Source organism: Rhinopithecus bieti, unplaced genomic scaffold (assembly GCF_001698545.2).
Source record: "Rhinopithecus bieti isolate Rb0 unplaced genomic scaffold, ASM169854v2 scaffold_15769, whole genome shotgun sequence".
Lineage (NCBI taxonomy): Eukaryota > Metazoa > Chordata > Mammalia > Primates > Cercopithecidae > Rhinopithecus > Rhinopithecus bieti.
Window position 1 is genome coordinate 835,779 of NW_016809129.1, and position 15,130 is coordinate 850,908.

The 15,130-nt window shown below is 34.9% G+C and overlaps 1 protein-coding gene across 1 annotated transcript in view; it reads right to left on the reverse strand.

The window, feature by feature from the left end:
• SLCO1B1 (solute carrier organic anion transporter family member 1B1) overlaps positions 1-15,130 on the reverse strand; it is a 109,443-nt gene that overhangs the window by 62,005 nt on the left and 32,308 nt on the right. Inside the window, exons 3-7 of the mRNA XM_017888600.1 lie at positions 9,382-9,523; positions 7,347-7,479; positions 5,160-5,281; positions 3,339-3,485; positions 3,041-3,139 (exon numbers count right to left, since the gene is read on the reverse strand). Of these exons, the coding sequence (XP_017744089.1) occupies positions 3,041-3,139; positions 3,339-3,485; positions 5,160-5,281; positions 7,347-7,479; positions 9,382-9,523 (643 nt within the window). The remainder of the gene's footprint in view (positions 1-3,040; positions 3,140-3,338; positions 3,486-5,159; positions 5,282-7,346; positions 7,480-9,381; positions 9,524-15,130) is intronic.

Below are 15,130 nucleotides of genomic sequence, written 5' to 3' on the forward strand. Positions count from 1 at the left end.
ATATGCTGGAAGTATGTTAGTTTATTCAATAATTTGGGCTTCCTCAGTGGAAGTGGTGCTTCCTGAGTGTGTCCAGTTGGCCATGTTGTCCCCTCTAATAAGTTTAACTTCTTATAATAGATTTGTGTATATTTTATGGTAGTAAATGATAAAACAGTTTAGAATCTAAACATATTTTATGCATTCATGACATGCCTTTTTCTTAGGGTTTTCTATATTTCTACACTATGTAATTCATCTATAAATTTTCTCAAATTTTCACAAATCTCCTCAAAGTTTTTCAATATATTTCTTGAAAAAATCTGTACATAAGTGGACAAGCATAATTTAAACCTACTTTTCATGGGTACACTGTATGTTTCAAAATCTGTTAAGAAGGTAGATTTCATTTTAATTGTTCTTACCACAATAAAAGAAACATAATAAGAAATAAAAAAGCGTATGCATACAGAAACACACACACCATAGAAGTTTGTGGCACAATTAAGTGGTGCCATTACTCTGATCTATAAGAAAACTCGTTAATATGAGATAACATTGACTTGATTACAAACTATCTAGAAATAATTTATTTTCAAGTATGCACAGATTTAAACTTGATCTATATGATCATATTGTGTCATAATCAACAACTCAGACTTCAGGAAATGATTGGTTAAATCAGTGACTCCATCTACATGCAAAGTATTTATTCATCACCTGTGACAAATGTAATTTTGATGACTTTTTTTTCTGTTCTTTCACTGTTCTACACATACTAACTAAGGGTCATAATCTTGCTAGATAGGACCTGAGAAATAGTTTTTCTTGGCTTACTCACAGTCTTAAAATTGAAAATTCTACATAAAATTTTGGATTTTGGATTTTCTTGGAAACAAATCAGAAGTCCTTGTCAATGCAGGGCCTAAATTTGTGCATTAAAAGAATAAGCCAGAGCTGAGGAACACATGTGCTTTTGGACCTGTGGGGAGAGCAGTTCACAACCAAAAAAATTCTCCTATTCTAACCATCACACCCTAAATTCCTGTTCCTGGCACTTTTTACTCATTTATTTTACCTCTTCAGCTCCGTTAGGCATTGGAGTTTGCCAAAGTATACTTTATAAGTGAAGCTCATACTCATCACTGAATAAGAGAAGATATAATAATACCTGAACATTCAATGTTAGAAATTGTATCGTGATAAATTATAAAATAATGTAATGGTTTCTTAATAGAGAGCTTATAAAATAATTTACCTAAGGACATTTACCACTTATTTCTGTACTCTTCGTGATAAAGCAATGATGAAACTGGAGTTGAATGAGTAGAAATAATGAATGTAACATGTAGCTACTCTAAGTTATGTGTCTAACACTGAACATGTAAAACATTTTATCAAGTATTTTCTTTATAGTTTTAGATTAGCAAACATTTTCAAGCTTTTGGCTGTTGCTGGCCCACTGTGATGTCTATCTCATCATGGAAATGGATCCTTTGATCTCTTTGGAATGATCTATTGAAGTCCTAGTGAGATAGAAAATCGTATTTATTTATTCACAAACATAACTAATTATTATTTGCTAAGAACATGTCATTCTGTCATGTGGTAGAGAGATGGCAAGTAAGCACACAAATATTAATAGCTCATTGTGAGAAGGGTTACAATAAAGGCATGCTCTTGGCTATTCATTTGGGACTAATAGAAAGTGGTGAAGTAAGGCATCTCTAAGAGGATCCATATTTTGGAAGAGACTTCAAGATCTATGCAAATGAAAAAAGGGAAAAGTTTTACCAAGTGTAAATGCAGAGAAATGTGAGATTACAGGGCACAGTAACTCAGTCAATACTTGAATAAGGTATGGATATTAATCAAGAGAAGGAATAGAGGGAATAAAGTGGGTTTGGAGGTAAGATGATGAGATCAGATTTTGACATATTGCGCTTTAGGGGCTAATAGGATATCTAAGAAGGGAAAACATGAAGAGGAACTGGAAATATCAATTAACACAAATGATAGAAATATACCTATTTACAGATCTGTAGTAAAGTAGGTAGAAATCGATTGTGTTTCACTAACAACAGAAGCAGATTATACTGAATTGAGAAGTGGATGGGAGGTGAGAAGGTGAGATATCTTAGCTAATTTAGTTGATATTTTCCTAGGTGCTTGGCTCTGAAGAGGAATAAAAAAAAGATTCAGCTAGAAAGTTGTGTGGGGGTGTAAAAAACTGTAGCTATGTATAAAGATGGGAAATACTTGAGTGTGTTTGCTGAATCAAGGAGAAGATGGAGATAAAGAAACAGGAAGGGAGAATCTAAGCTCCAGCTAGATCTATCAGCATTGGATACAGATGGATATGTTTTCCACTGAGTTGGGAAAGAGAAAAAGAAGATAAAGACAGATATGGTGCAAGAATATTTTAGGGAAAAGGGCCTGAAGTTGAGACAGTTTTATAACATGGCATCACTTTCACCTATGAGATAAGAAGGAAAGTATGCTCTGAGAATGAAGAAGAAAATCATAGATTTTATTTATGTATCCTCTGCTTTATTACTTTGTTCAACAAGTACTTACTGAATGTTGCCATATGCCAAGCCCTCTGCTAGGACCAGGGAAAATGACCATAAATTACACAGTGAAGTCTCTCAAATGACTCCAGCCATAAACCAATGCAGCAGCCACAAGAAGACTTTAGCAAAGCAAACTTTAAGTTCTACACATCAACATCCAAGCCACCATCAACTGAAAAATAAAATTTACTTGACTGGGCCGTCAGTTTGGGAGGGAGACTTTTTACATTTGGTTATTTTGGCCCAAGCTCATGAAAATAAATTTGTTTACATTCTCTCATTTTACACTTAGCTGTAAAAGATAGTATAAATGGGAGCTAGATTTTATATTTATTCTGATTAGTAATGCATTTATTTCCTACTTGTAACTTTCTAATTATATTAAGCAAAGGACTATTGAAAGAGTGAATTCAGTTATTTGGAAAAATGTTTTCTGTGTGTGTGCTTAGAAAGACATTATCATGGTACCTTGTTCTGGTTGCACTTACTTAGATCTACAGATCCAATATCCACGTATATTTTAGAAAACAGAGATCCCAGGGTAAAGCCAATGACTGGACCAATCATTGCGATTGCATTCAATATACCTGAAAATATTATAAAGCAATTTTACTAGATGCCAAGAATGCATGGCTCTTATTCACCATGTTTTTAAAAGAAACATGATACAATACATATACCCAAATATATGTTCTAATAGGTGAAATAATAAGTTTAGTAACTCTACTATTTCAAAAGTAGACAAAGGGAAAGTGATCATATAATTTAATATTTTGTGTACATTACCTAAATACAAAGAAGAATGTCCTTCTTTAGCAAAATCATCCATGTAAGAAAGCCCCAGTGGTACTATGGGAGTCTCCCCTATTCCACGAAGCATATTGCCCATGAACACATACATCCACATGTATGACCCAGATTCCTTCACACAACCTATGTAGATAAGAGAGTGTTTCATCGTAAACATTAATTTTAGCATTTCTGTTACAAATTCAACTACTTGTAAACTCTTACTCTACTCTTTTTTTTTTTAATTTACAAGTACAAGTAATTTATATTCACTTTGCAAACTTTGAAAATATGGTGTATTAGTCCATTCTTATGCAGCTAATAAATACATACCTGAGACTGGGTAATTTATAAAGGAAAAAGGTTTAACAGACTCACAGTTCCTCATGGCTGGGGGGCCTCACAATCATGGTGGAAGGTGAAGGAAGAGCAAAGACATGTCTCACATGGTGACAGGCAAGAGAACGCGTGCATGGTAACTCTCATTTATCAAATCATCAGATCTTGTGAGACTTATTCATCACCATGAGAACAGTATGGGGGAAACCGCCCGCATGATTCAATTATCTCCACTTGTCCCCACTCTTGGCATGTGGAGATTATTACAATCAAGGTGCTATTTGAGTGGGGACACAGTCAAGCCATATCATATAGAAAAGCATAAACAAGTAAAAATTATCTGTAATCACATTGCACACAGAAGATCACCTCAAGTGTTTTTATATATCTTCCAGATTTGCATAAAATATATGCATTATACTCATTATGTCCATTATATATTTAAAAATCCAGTTCATATTATGAAATGGTATACACAGTTAACACTATATTATAACAATAGTTCCATGTTGTTAAGATTTTTTAAATATCAAAACTTTAATGACTGGACAGTAATGTGTTGAATAAGTTTCAAAATGTGTTTATTCAATATCTCATTTTTTATTTTCTTTTTTATTGTTTTATTCTGTTAGGTTTATCATGACTATAACTGTAAATAAGTCCTTTTGCAGTTTCCTGGTTATTTCCTCAAGATTAATCAATAATAGCAGAATTTCAGACTAAGTAGGTAAGTATATTTTTGTTCTTAATATATATTGATAATGAATCTCCAGAAAGATTTACAAATGTATACACTTTCAGCAATATATACAATGTGAAATCCTGTTTTGCCTCCACTTCGTTTCTATATATTTTAGTCTTTTCTATTTAATAGGTTTAAAAAAATCCTTAGCGGTACAATTTGCAATTATAATTTATAATTTGGGTTACAATAGGCAAAAAATCTTTAAATGATATAATAGTTTGCCTTTTGCATTGAAAGCAAAGTTATATGATTTACATATTTATACTATTTCCTCCTGTTTTACTTTAATACATATATCCTTTGTCAATTTCCTACTGAAAATATTCTCTTTTCTGATCTACTTCTAAACGCTTTTACATATAATATAGTCATCCCTTGTTATATTAAGGAATTTGTTACAGGGCTGCCTGTGTGTTCTCAAATTCATGCACACTTAAGTTCTGCAGTTGGCCCTGTGCAATCCAAATATAGAAAATGTCAGATATTCTTATTGGCAGGTTTATCACGCAGTTTGGATGGACAACATTTGCATAGAAGTGAGATCACATAGTTCAAACCTGTGTTGTTAAAGGGTCAACTGTGTACATAAACACTATAATTATGTCTGTAAGAGTCAAGTGTTTTTCCTAGTCATTCGTAATTAAATTTTGCTAATGAATATCACAACAATTTTTAGAGATGTAATTAAATTTATACATTTTGGAAGACTTTTTACTGTCAATGTTAATTCTTACCTTTCCCCACTATCTCAGGTGATGTTCTATTGAGTGATACAATTTGATTAATTAAACAGGTGGATAAGGTCGATGTTGAATTTTCTGATGAATCAATATTAATTTCTTTAGAATACCTGTAACTGTAAGAACATCACTGAATTGAACATTTTGCTTATCTACTGAATAGTTTCACGTTTCCTGAAATATAGAGAAATATTCCCCTTTATTTGCACCATTATCTTCCCCAAATTACCAGAATCCTTTCTGTCAATTTCCCAGCATGTGTTTTAAGAGATGTGATGGGTAAAAGTGAAACGGAAGTGTCCAGCAAGAAAGATGATTTGGTACACCCCAGGCTAGGTGGGTTATCACTTTCCTGTTATCCTAGGAGTGGTTATATCTTGGTCAATATATGAAATACCCTGGTTTCACCTTTTTAAAAAGTAATTATTAATTGCATGTAACCATTCATCCTTTTGAATTATCTTCAAAGATGATCAGTCTGTCAGATTTTCTTTCATGGACACATATTCACACACACGCTCTAATGTATGACTCTTCAAAACGTAGTAAAAATAAAATCTAGTCCATTTCAACTAGATGAGAAAAAACTTGATAGGAATAACAGAGATGTTAATATCCATAAATAATTAGGTACCATGTGAGCTCTAAAGGCAGCCTACTGTATTCCAGGCATTATGCTCAGCTTCAAAGAACTAGAAATAAAATGCACAGTTTTTGTACTTAAGGAATTTCACACTAATATAAACATATATGATAAAATGTATAAGTTTAATATACAAGGTCCTGAGTTGTCACAGAGACAAAGGATATGATCAGCTTTGCTTGGAGGTTGTGGGAAGAGATCAGAGAAGACACCAAAATAAGAATGATAGGTAAAACAAATCTTGAAGATGAATAGAAGGGTAGACAAAGAAACAAAGGTATTCAAGGCTGTAGAAATAATAGGTGCAAAGGTGTCACATATTATGTCATATTTAGAGAAATGCTGATCTAGACTGTGGTCCTTAATTTTAGGGTGGAATGGAAGATGAAGCTGTGACAGTTGCCTTTGAGGTTTATTTTCCATACAAATCATGACGAATAATAAATAAAGATTAAAAAGGGAATTAGGGGACTCTGACGGTATGGTGCCAAAAGCAGAGGGGAAAAAAATGGACATGATGAAGAAGACACAAAGATAGAAAATGAATCAAGAGAGTGCAGTATGATGAAAACAAGCTAGAGCAGTACCACTAAGAAGAAACTTCTTAGAAGGGCCAAATATGGCAGGGAGATGGAATTAATATGGTAAGCAAATGACATCACTGCTGGATTTGGCAATGAGAAAGTAATTGGTGTCTCTAATGGACACTGCTCCTTGTCTCTCAATATCCTTTCTTCTTTCCTTCCATAGTAATCATAGTTGGGATTTTTAACTGGGAACATGGTATCTTGGAATAATGTCTATTTTTTTTCAGTATTTATATATTTATGTGTGAAATGTAGCCAATATATGGTAAATGTAAAGTCAGTGGAGATACTTTGCTCCTAAAAATGCTTCTTAAGCCTCAGCCTGTGTGGACTGTTTGTTTCTTCTTCTTCTCTTCTTCTGTCTTGTTGCCTGGAAATACATTGCCATAATTTGGATCATGAGGCCAAGGCCATGCAAGGCATAGCACTACGATGGAAAGAGGTAGAATCATATCATCCTTGAACTGGCTACATTAACTTTAATGTGAAAAATAAGTTTCTCCCTCATGTGTCATTTAAACTTTTCTCTGAGGACCATCTGACTGTAATTATAACTACACAGTGACCTTAGGAATAACAGCTTCAGCGAAATGATGGGAACACCTATACCCCAGTGGGTAGAGGTATAAGTGTTGAAGTGTTATAAAAAATAATCAAAATCTTATAGGCAAAGACATACAGTATATATGTTATACTAAAAACTCATAAAATGCCTATGCATTTCATTTGAAACTACAATTTAGTCTTTTTGTTACTTCAAAGTCTATGAAAGCTATGATAAATAAAGTGATTATGTAGACAAATAGACACTATTTCTGTACACACTTAGTGGGTATACTTCTCAAAAGGTAACTGCCTATTTAAAGGGATAATAATAAAATTCTACTCCTAATTTACAAGGTACTGATAGTTACTGGCACAGAGGCCTTTTTCTTTTTTTTAAACACTTACTGTCCCATGAAGAAATGTGGTAAAGCAGTCAAAACACCTCCAATTCCCATAATGAAACAACCGATTCCAATTAACTTTGGTCTGTGTAGTTTGGATCCAAAGTAACTCACAAATACAATCACAAGCAAATTTCCTAGGAAGAGAACAAAAGTATGTTGATACAACTTAGTTCAATTTTGCCTCTAGAATTGAAAACCCCAGAATGGATGCAAATAGAATCCAGGCATAGTGCCTTCCCTCAAAGATGATGTAATTTAATTGAGAAGGTGAATTCACCTACATTAGACCACTCACTGAAAAGTTGTTTTAAATACACAAAAAAAGCACTTGAATTACTTGGCAATATTAGTGAAGCAAAATTTTACTGAAAATTTGGAGTTGACTGGATTATATTGGAATGAAGAAAATGGAGATGAATCTTCCTGATCTGAGGGTAAGGTGCTCCTTCATGCATTTCTTTTTTATTCTTAATATTAGTTAAATTTCTAAATGTACCTGACATGAAGCTCACAGCCAGAAATAAGAAAGTTACTTGAAAAAGAATAAACTATGGCATCTGTCTTCAAGAAGTTTCATACTGACGACAAAAACAGAGGGACAGAACTGCCATCAAACCACAGAAAGGGGGAACTTAATTAAGAGCTTCCAGAGGCCAGGCGCGGTGGCTCACGCCTGTAATCCCAGCACTTTGGGAGGCCGAGGTGGGCGGATCACGAGGTCAGGAAATCGAGACCATCCCGGCTAACACGGTGAAATCCCGTCTCTACTAAAAATATAAAAAAAATTAGCCGGGCGAGGTGGCGGGCGCCTGTAATCCCAGCTACTCGGGAGGCCGAGGCAGGAGAATGGCGTGAACCCAGGAGGCGGAGCTTGCAGCGAGCAGATATTGCGCCACTGCACTCCAGCCTGGGCGACAGAGCGAGACTCCGTCTCAAAAAAAAAAAAAAAAAAAAAAAAAAAAAAAACCAGAGCTTCCAGAAAGGTTCCTGGAGGAGAAACCACTTGAGATTTAATGTCGTGCATAAGTCATTTATATTAAATAATATACATAGAGCATATCAAATGGAAAGAGTCATGACCACTTCTAATCCATCTGGAGCCTCATGCACAACAATGAAGAAATAGCAGTTAAGGATTCCTGAACATTTATTAAAAAAATAGCATAAAAATAGTTTGGAAGAAAAGCACCAAAATGAATGGGTAAATTTTTTACTTTATAAAAAATTTAGTGTCTTTAGGAGTACAAGGGCACATTGCATCCATAAAATCAGAACTGGCAGCCTAAAAATAATAAGTGCTGTTGTAAATGTAAAATATAGATATATATACCAATTAGAACTTGATATGGTAAGATGACTGATGGCATCAGCAAAGATTAATGAAACATAAAGAAAAACTATAGAAATTTAGGAGAAAAAATTTAAAGAGAAAATTCCCAGAAAATTTAATATTCATCTCATAAATGCTCTAGAAGAAAATAACTAAATAGGGAAAGACACAAATATGAACCAGAAAATGTTTTCCCTGAGCTATTATTGGAGAAATCCAAATTAAAATGAAGACAACAAAATATCTTAAATATTTCAAAGGAAAGATTTTGGTGTGCTCAGTGAAACAATAGAAGTCTAATGTAGGTTGCTCCGAAAAGATTCCTTTCTCCTTAAGAATAACAGTCCTCTCCCAAACTTTCTTCATCTTGAGAGAGGGGAGGTAAAGTAGGACATGGTGTTAGTTTGCAAAAATTGAATTTGTGTAGAATCAGGGTTTCTGAACATCCTCACTATCAACATTTTCGGCTCTATCATTCTTTGCACATTATAGAATATTCAGCAGTACCCCTGACCTCTACTTTAGATACCAGTAGTACCTCCCTTGCCCCCCAGTCCCTGTCCAGTTATGACAACCAAAAATGTTTTTGGTCATTGCCAAATTGCCTGTGAGAGATAAATTTACCCCAGTTGATAACCAGTGGTGTAAAGCATATTTTTTTTTTAACTTTGCAAGTTTGGTTATTAAAATAGAAAAAAAAAGTTACCAATTTCAAAGCTTCCATCAATAAAACCAACAAGAGAAGAGGATATCTCAAATCTCCTTTCTATATGAATGATGTTACTTTTCATAACAACTGCACCTAGTGCCTTAGCAATAAAGCTGAGTGCCAGAGCTGCCAAGAACATCTAAAATCAGAAGGAAAGGGGAAAAATGGTTAATCAAAGGACTATATAATGTCAATAGGCACAAGGAATTATAATAGCTTTTCTTCTTTACTTAAAAACATTATTTGTATCTTAAAAACCATACTTAGTTTTCCCTCTTACCAGTTACTACTAATCAGGTACTAACATTTAAATGTTATTATCACTACACTGATAAAGCATCATTTCTAATTTGGTTATAATATCAAAATATGACAGCATTGCAGTTAAGATTGTTAATTTAAAATTAATCTCATTAACTGATTTATAGAAAGCTACTTCACGTTCTCAGATGGCCATGATGATGAGCTATTCTTTATTTCCACGTGAATAGCATTGGCTAACTGGGAGGGGAGTGGCAGTACATTCTCAAAGGTAGCATTTCCAGGAAGCCAGCTGAAAAATAGAACTTTTCAGAGGCAAAGAAAAATTCTATGACCAACACAAGTGACTGGCATCCAGCGTAAGATGCAGTGGTTATAGATGTTTTATTTGTCAATTTCATGTCAATAAAATGTATCGATTAATCAGTTCTCTTACAGCTCACATTTATATCCATAAATAAATTTCTTTGTACTCTCTACTATTAACATTTACCTTGTTATATATTACATGTTTATATCCCCTGCCTCAAATTTGTATGTTGAAACTCTAATTTCCAATGTGTTGATATTTGGTGATAGGGTCTTTTTGAGGCAATTAGGTCATGAGAATGGAGCGCTCTTGATAAGATTAGTGCCCTTACAAAACAATAAATTAGAGATTCTATTTCTTTCTCTCTCTCTCTCTCTCTCTCTCTCTCTCTCTCTCTCTCTTTCTCCCTCCCCGCCAAGTGATGATACAACAAGGATACGGCCTTCTGGAAACCAGGAATAGGGCCCTTTATGAGAACTCAATCATGCCAGAACCCTGATATCAGAATTCTCAGCCTCTGGAAATGTGAGAGATAAATATCTGTTGTTTAAGACACCAAGTCTGTGCTATTCTGTCAGTCTGAACTGACTAAATGACCCCTTCTAATTACCTCCTATATTTCCCAATGGTTTCCACCACCATGCCTAGCTTCAATTATCACAAGAGCCCCCTAAGCCCATGTGTCTACTTCTGCGCACATCTGCCTAACAGTCTCTTCTCAACAAAGTAGCTAAAGAAGTCCTTTATAAATCAGAAATAGACCATGCTGCCCCTCTGTCTTCCCATATGGCTTATAGTAATATCGAGTTTTTTCCGATAACCTATGAGACCATAAACAACCTGTCCTCTTTTGGACACCCACCTCCCCACAAATATTCCTCTTATCTTTCTAATCTTATACTTTGTTATTCTTGTCCTTGGTCATTCCTCTCCAGCTACATTAGACCTTCTTGTTGTATATTGAGCATTCCAGATTCATTATATTGCTCCAGGCTTTTTGTTCTTTTCACTTGACATGAAAGGCTCTTCCCCGTAGTCGTATTTCTATCATTCATTCCTTCACACCCTTAAGAGTTTTGCTCAATGGAACTTTCACAGTGAGGTTTTCCTCAACCACTCTCTTTAAAATTGCACCCCTTTCTGCTCACAATGCATTTATTCCTTTATGTGTTTATTTTATATTGCCACAGCAGAATATTAGCCCCGTCAAGTCATAGGTTTTTGTCTGTTTTTTTCATTGCTCCATCCCCAGTGATTAGGACAGTGCCTGTCACAAAGATGCTTAAGAAATAATGAGTGAACATTTATATAACCAAAACCTACTCTGTGTCTTGCCCTAGGCCATGTTTGGGGGATAGAGTTAAAAGCCCCCCCCCTAAAAAACTCTTTGATAGCTGATAAAATGTGGGTGTGTTCCTTTCTGCATAAGAAACTGTCAAATGATACATGGTATCAATGAAGATAAAAGGAATTGAAAAAATTTATTAAATGATACAACTTATAGAGATAACTAAAAGTTTTAAAATAAAATATAAAAAGTTATCTACAAAACAGCATAAAAGGTAGAAGAGTATCAATACTAGTTGTACTAAGTTGATGATGGGAAGAACAAGACAGGAGAAAGGGGCAACGGAGTTAGGCAAAATTTATGAAGATTTTCCTCAAAGGTAGTCAATTCTAACATCTTGTAAAAATGTATACAGTCTTTGTGCCATAGAATAGGGATGAAAATTGTTCAGGTCCTAATCATTAAAAAATCATTTTATTAAAAAGGACTAAAAAATGTGTAAGATAGTGACATCAGCAAGACAGCAGAACCGCCCTGGAACCTCAACAGCAAGGCACAATTTTAACACTATATGTACTAAATGCCTCAGTAGGAATTTCAGACACCAATTACAAGGTTTCTGTACCTCCAGGCTATCGTGAAAACAACCTGGCAAGAAAAATCATGATTGTTTCCAGTCTCTCTCACTAGAGTCTTTCTCACTCCACACTGTGCAATGCAGTTGGAAGGAAACATTTAGTCCCCTATGTTCAATATTTTGATTTTTTTTTTTTTTTTTTTGAGACGGAGGCTTGCTCTGTCGCCCAGGCTGGGGTGTAGTGGCCCGATCTCAGCTCACTGCAAGCTCCGCCCCCCGGGTTCCCGCCATTCTCCTGCCTCAGCCTCCCGAGTGGCTGGGACTACAGGCGCCCGCCACTACACCTGGCTAATTTTTCTTTTGTATTTTTAGTAGAGACGGGGTTTCACCGTGTTAGCCAGGATGGTCTCAATCTCCTGACCTCGTGATCCGCCCGTCTCGGCCTCCCAAAGTGCTGGGATTACAGGCTTGAGCCACCGCGCCCGGCCAATATTTTGATTTTTAAGGAGGTTGTCCAAGGACTGGCTTCTGACTTGCCTATATTCAAGTACTAATAAAAATGGGGTCTTTCAAAGCAAAGGCAACCAAAGGTGCACCAAAACTGCAGTTCCAGACATAGACACGAGGTGGAGCACCAGTACAACAATTTAATGCAGCCCCAGCAAGGCCACTCTCAAGCAACGGGGGAGGGTCTTCTATAGAAATCAGCAAACCTTTTCAAACAGATTTCACACACAAGCCTAAAGGAGAAAGAATGGAATGTATACTAGAAAAATAGCATGAGTAGGCCACGGAATCTCTATCCAGAATTAGTGAGGAGAGTTCTCCTCGTAGAAAATCATCTCACAAAATCTGGGAGAGTTGGCTGATTTTTTAAATGTTAAAATCTCAACAACAAAAGAATACAAAGTATAAAAAGAAAGAAAGGATTCTCACACATTAAAAGGAAAAAAATTACATCTCCAGAAACTGACCGAAAACAAATGAAGATACAGGAATTGCCAGACATAGGACTTGAAATTAGTCAAGTATGTGCAATGAATTAAAAGAGAACATGAACAGACAGCTAAATGAAATGAAGAACATAACAAATAAACAAAATAGGAATATTAACAGAGTAGAAACTATGAAGAACCAAATCGAAATTCTGGAGTTGAAGTATAAAATAACTGAATCGAAAAATTCATTAGATATATTACTAAATTAAGCATAAGTCCACTGAACACCTTGGTACTGCTATGTGCAGGAAGGTGACTAAATTGTCATTCCAGACATCGAGGTGCTTATCAGCAATATGACCAATATGACCATTTGTGTACCAATTAAGTGGAACCCCTTAGAAACAAAATGCTTGCCCTCCTTCCTATTTTTTTTAGCCACTTTATTGGGAAAAGACTAGCTGTGAGAAAACTGGGTGAGCCAATTGGCTCCTGGAATCTCATGTTCTACTTTTGTACGGTCAAAATAACATTTCTGTCATAGGCTTCTTGTGGGAACTATGTGCAATGAAGTATGTAGAGGTACTATAGAAGGGTCACTTGATAAATGCTATCAGAATGGCCAGAGAATTTAGCAACTAGTCGATTATTTATTGGGAAGCAATTATGCTCCACTTTTAGAGTTTGTTGATATTTTTAACCTTTGTTTTACAAAAGCCCCTGAGATATACTGAAGACTGAAGTGCATATTTTACCAAACTCCTTAAGTTTATAGGTAATATCATTGAAAAAAAAATGTTTTCTTTTACTTTAAACTGACAAAATAAATTTTCTATTTTAAATGCAAAAAAAAAAAAAAAGAAAATTCATTAGAAAGACTCAAAAGGTAACTTGGCTAAGCAGAAGAAAATAATCAGCAAAATCAGAGACAGAACTTGTAAAATTAGAGTCACAGTCACAAAAAGAAAAGAAGAACAATGAAGAGCCTAAAGAAATTATGGGACACCATTCAGCAGGGCAACATATGCATTATGGGTATAGCAGAAGATAAGTAAATGAGAAAGTTCTGAAAACTTGTAAATTATGGCCCCCAATTTTTTAAATCTTAGGAGATAAAGGAACCCAAACATTTAAGAAGCTCAAATAATTCCAAATAAGATAAATCTAAAGAACTCTATACCAAGACACAGTATAATCAAACTGTCAAAAATTACACACAAACAGAGAATCTTAAAAGCAGCAGCAAAAAAAAAAAACATTCATTTAGTACAAGGAAGCTGACAGCTCTTCAAGTGGTATTTGGAAAACTGGATACCTACATGCAAAGAAATGAAGTTGGGCCTTTACCCTATAGTATATGCAAAAATTAACTCAAAATGAACTCAATACCTAAATGTAAGACCTTAAACTCATAGAAACAAAAATAGAAGAAAAGCTTCAGGACATTGAATTTGGCAAATTTTAAAGGTGATACAAAAAGCACAGGCAACAAAATTAAAAATACGCAAATCAGACTATATCAAACTTAAATCTTCTGCACATAAAGGAAAACAACAGGGTGAAAAGATAACCTATGGAATGGCACAGAATAAATGCAAATAATATAAGTGGTGAGGAGTTAATATCTAGAATATATAACCTTTTCCAAGGAAACAACCCAATTAAAAAATGGGCCAAGGACTTACACAGACATTTCTGCAAAGAAGATATACAAAGATCCAATAAGCACATTAAAAGATGCTCAACTTTCTAATTATCAGGCAAATGCAAATTAAAACCACAATGAGATATCACCCCACAGCCATCAGAAAAGTCACTATTTCAGGAATAGAGAATAATGAGTGTTGATGAGAATATAGAGGAGTTAGGAACTTCATGTTTGTTGATGGAAATATAAAATGGTTCAGCCCTCATGAAAAAGAGTTTAGAGGTTCCACAAATACCAAAAAATAGAATCACCATATGAGCCATTAATTCTTCTTCTGGGTATATATTCAAAAATAAATCAAGACAGGATCTAGCAGAGATATTTGCACATGCACATTCATTGCAGCACTATTAACAACAGCCAAGAGGTAGAAGCAACCCAAATGTCTATTGATGAATGAATAAAGCAAATGTGGTATACATATACAATGGAATATTATACACACTTAAAAAATAAGTAAATTACATCACATGCTACAATATGGATGAAACTCAAGGACATTACGCTAAGCTAAATAAGCCAGTCACAAAAAGAGAGATACTGTATAATTCTACTCATATGAAATATTTAAAGTAGGCTGGGCGTAGTGGCTCACACCTTTAATCCCAGCACTTTTGGAGGCCAAGGTGGGCAGAGCACGAGGTTAGGAGTTTGAGACCAGCTT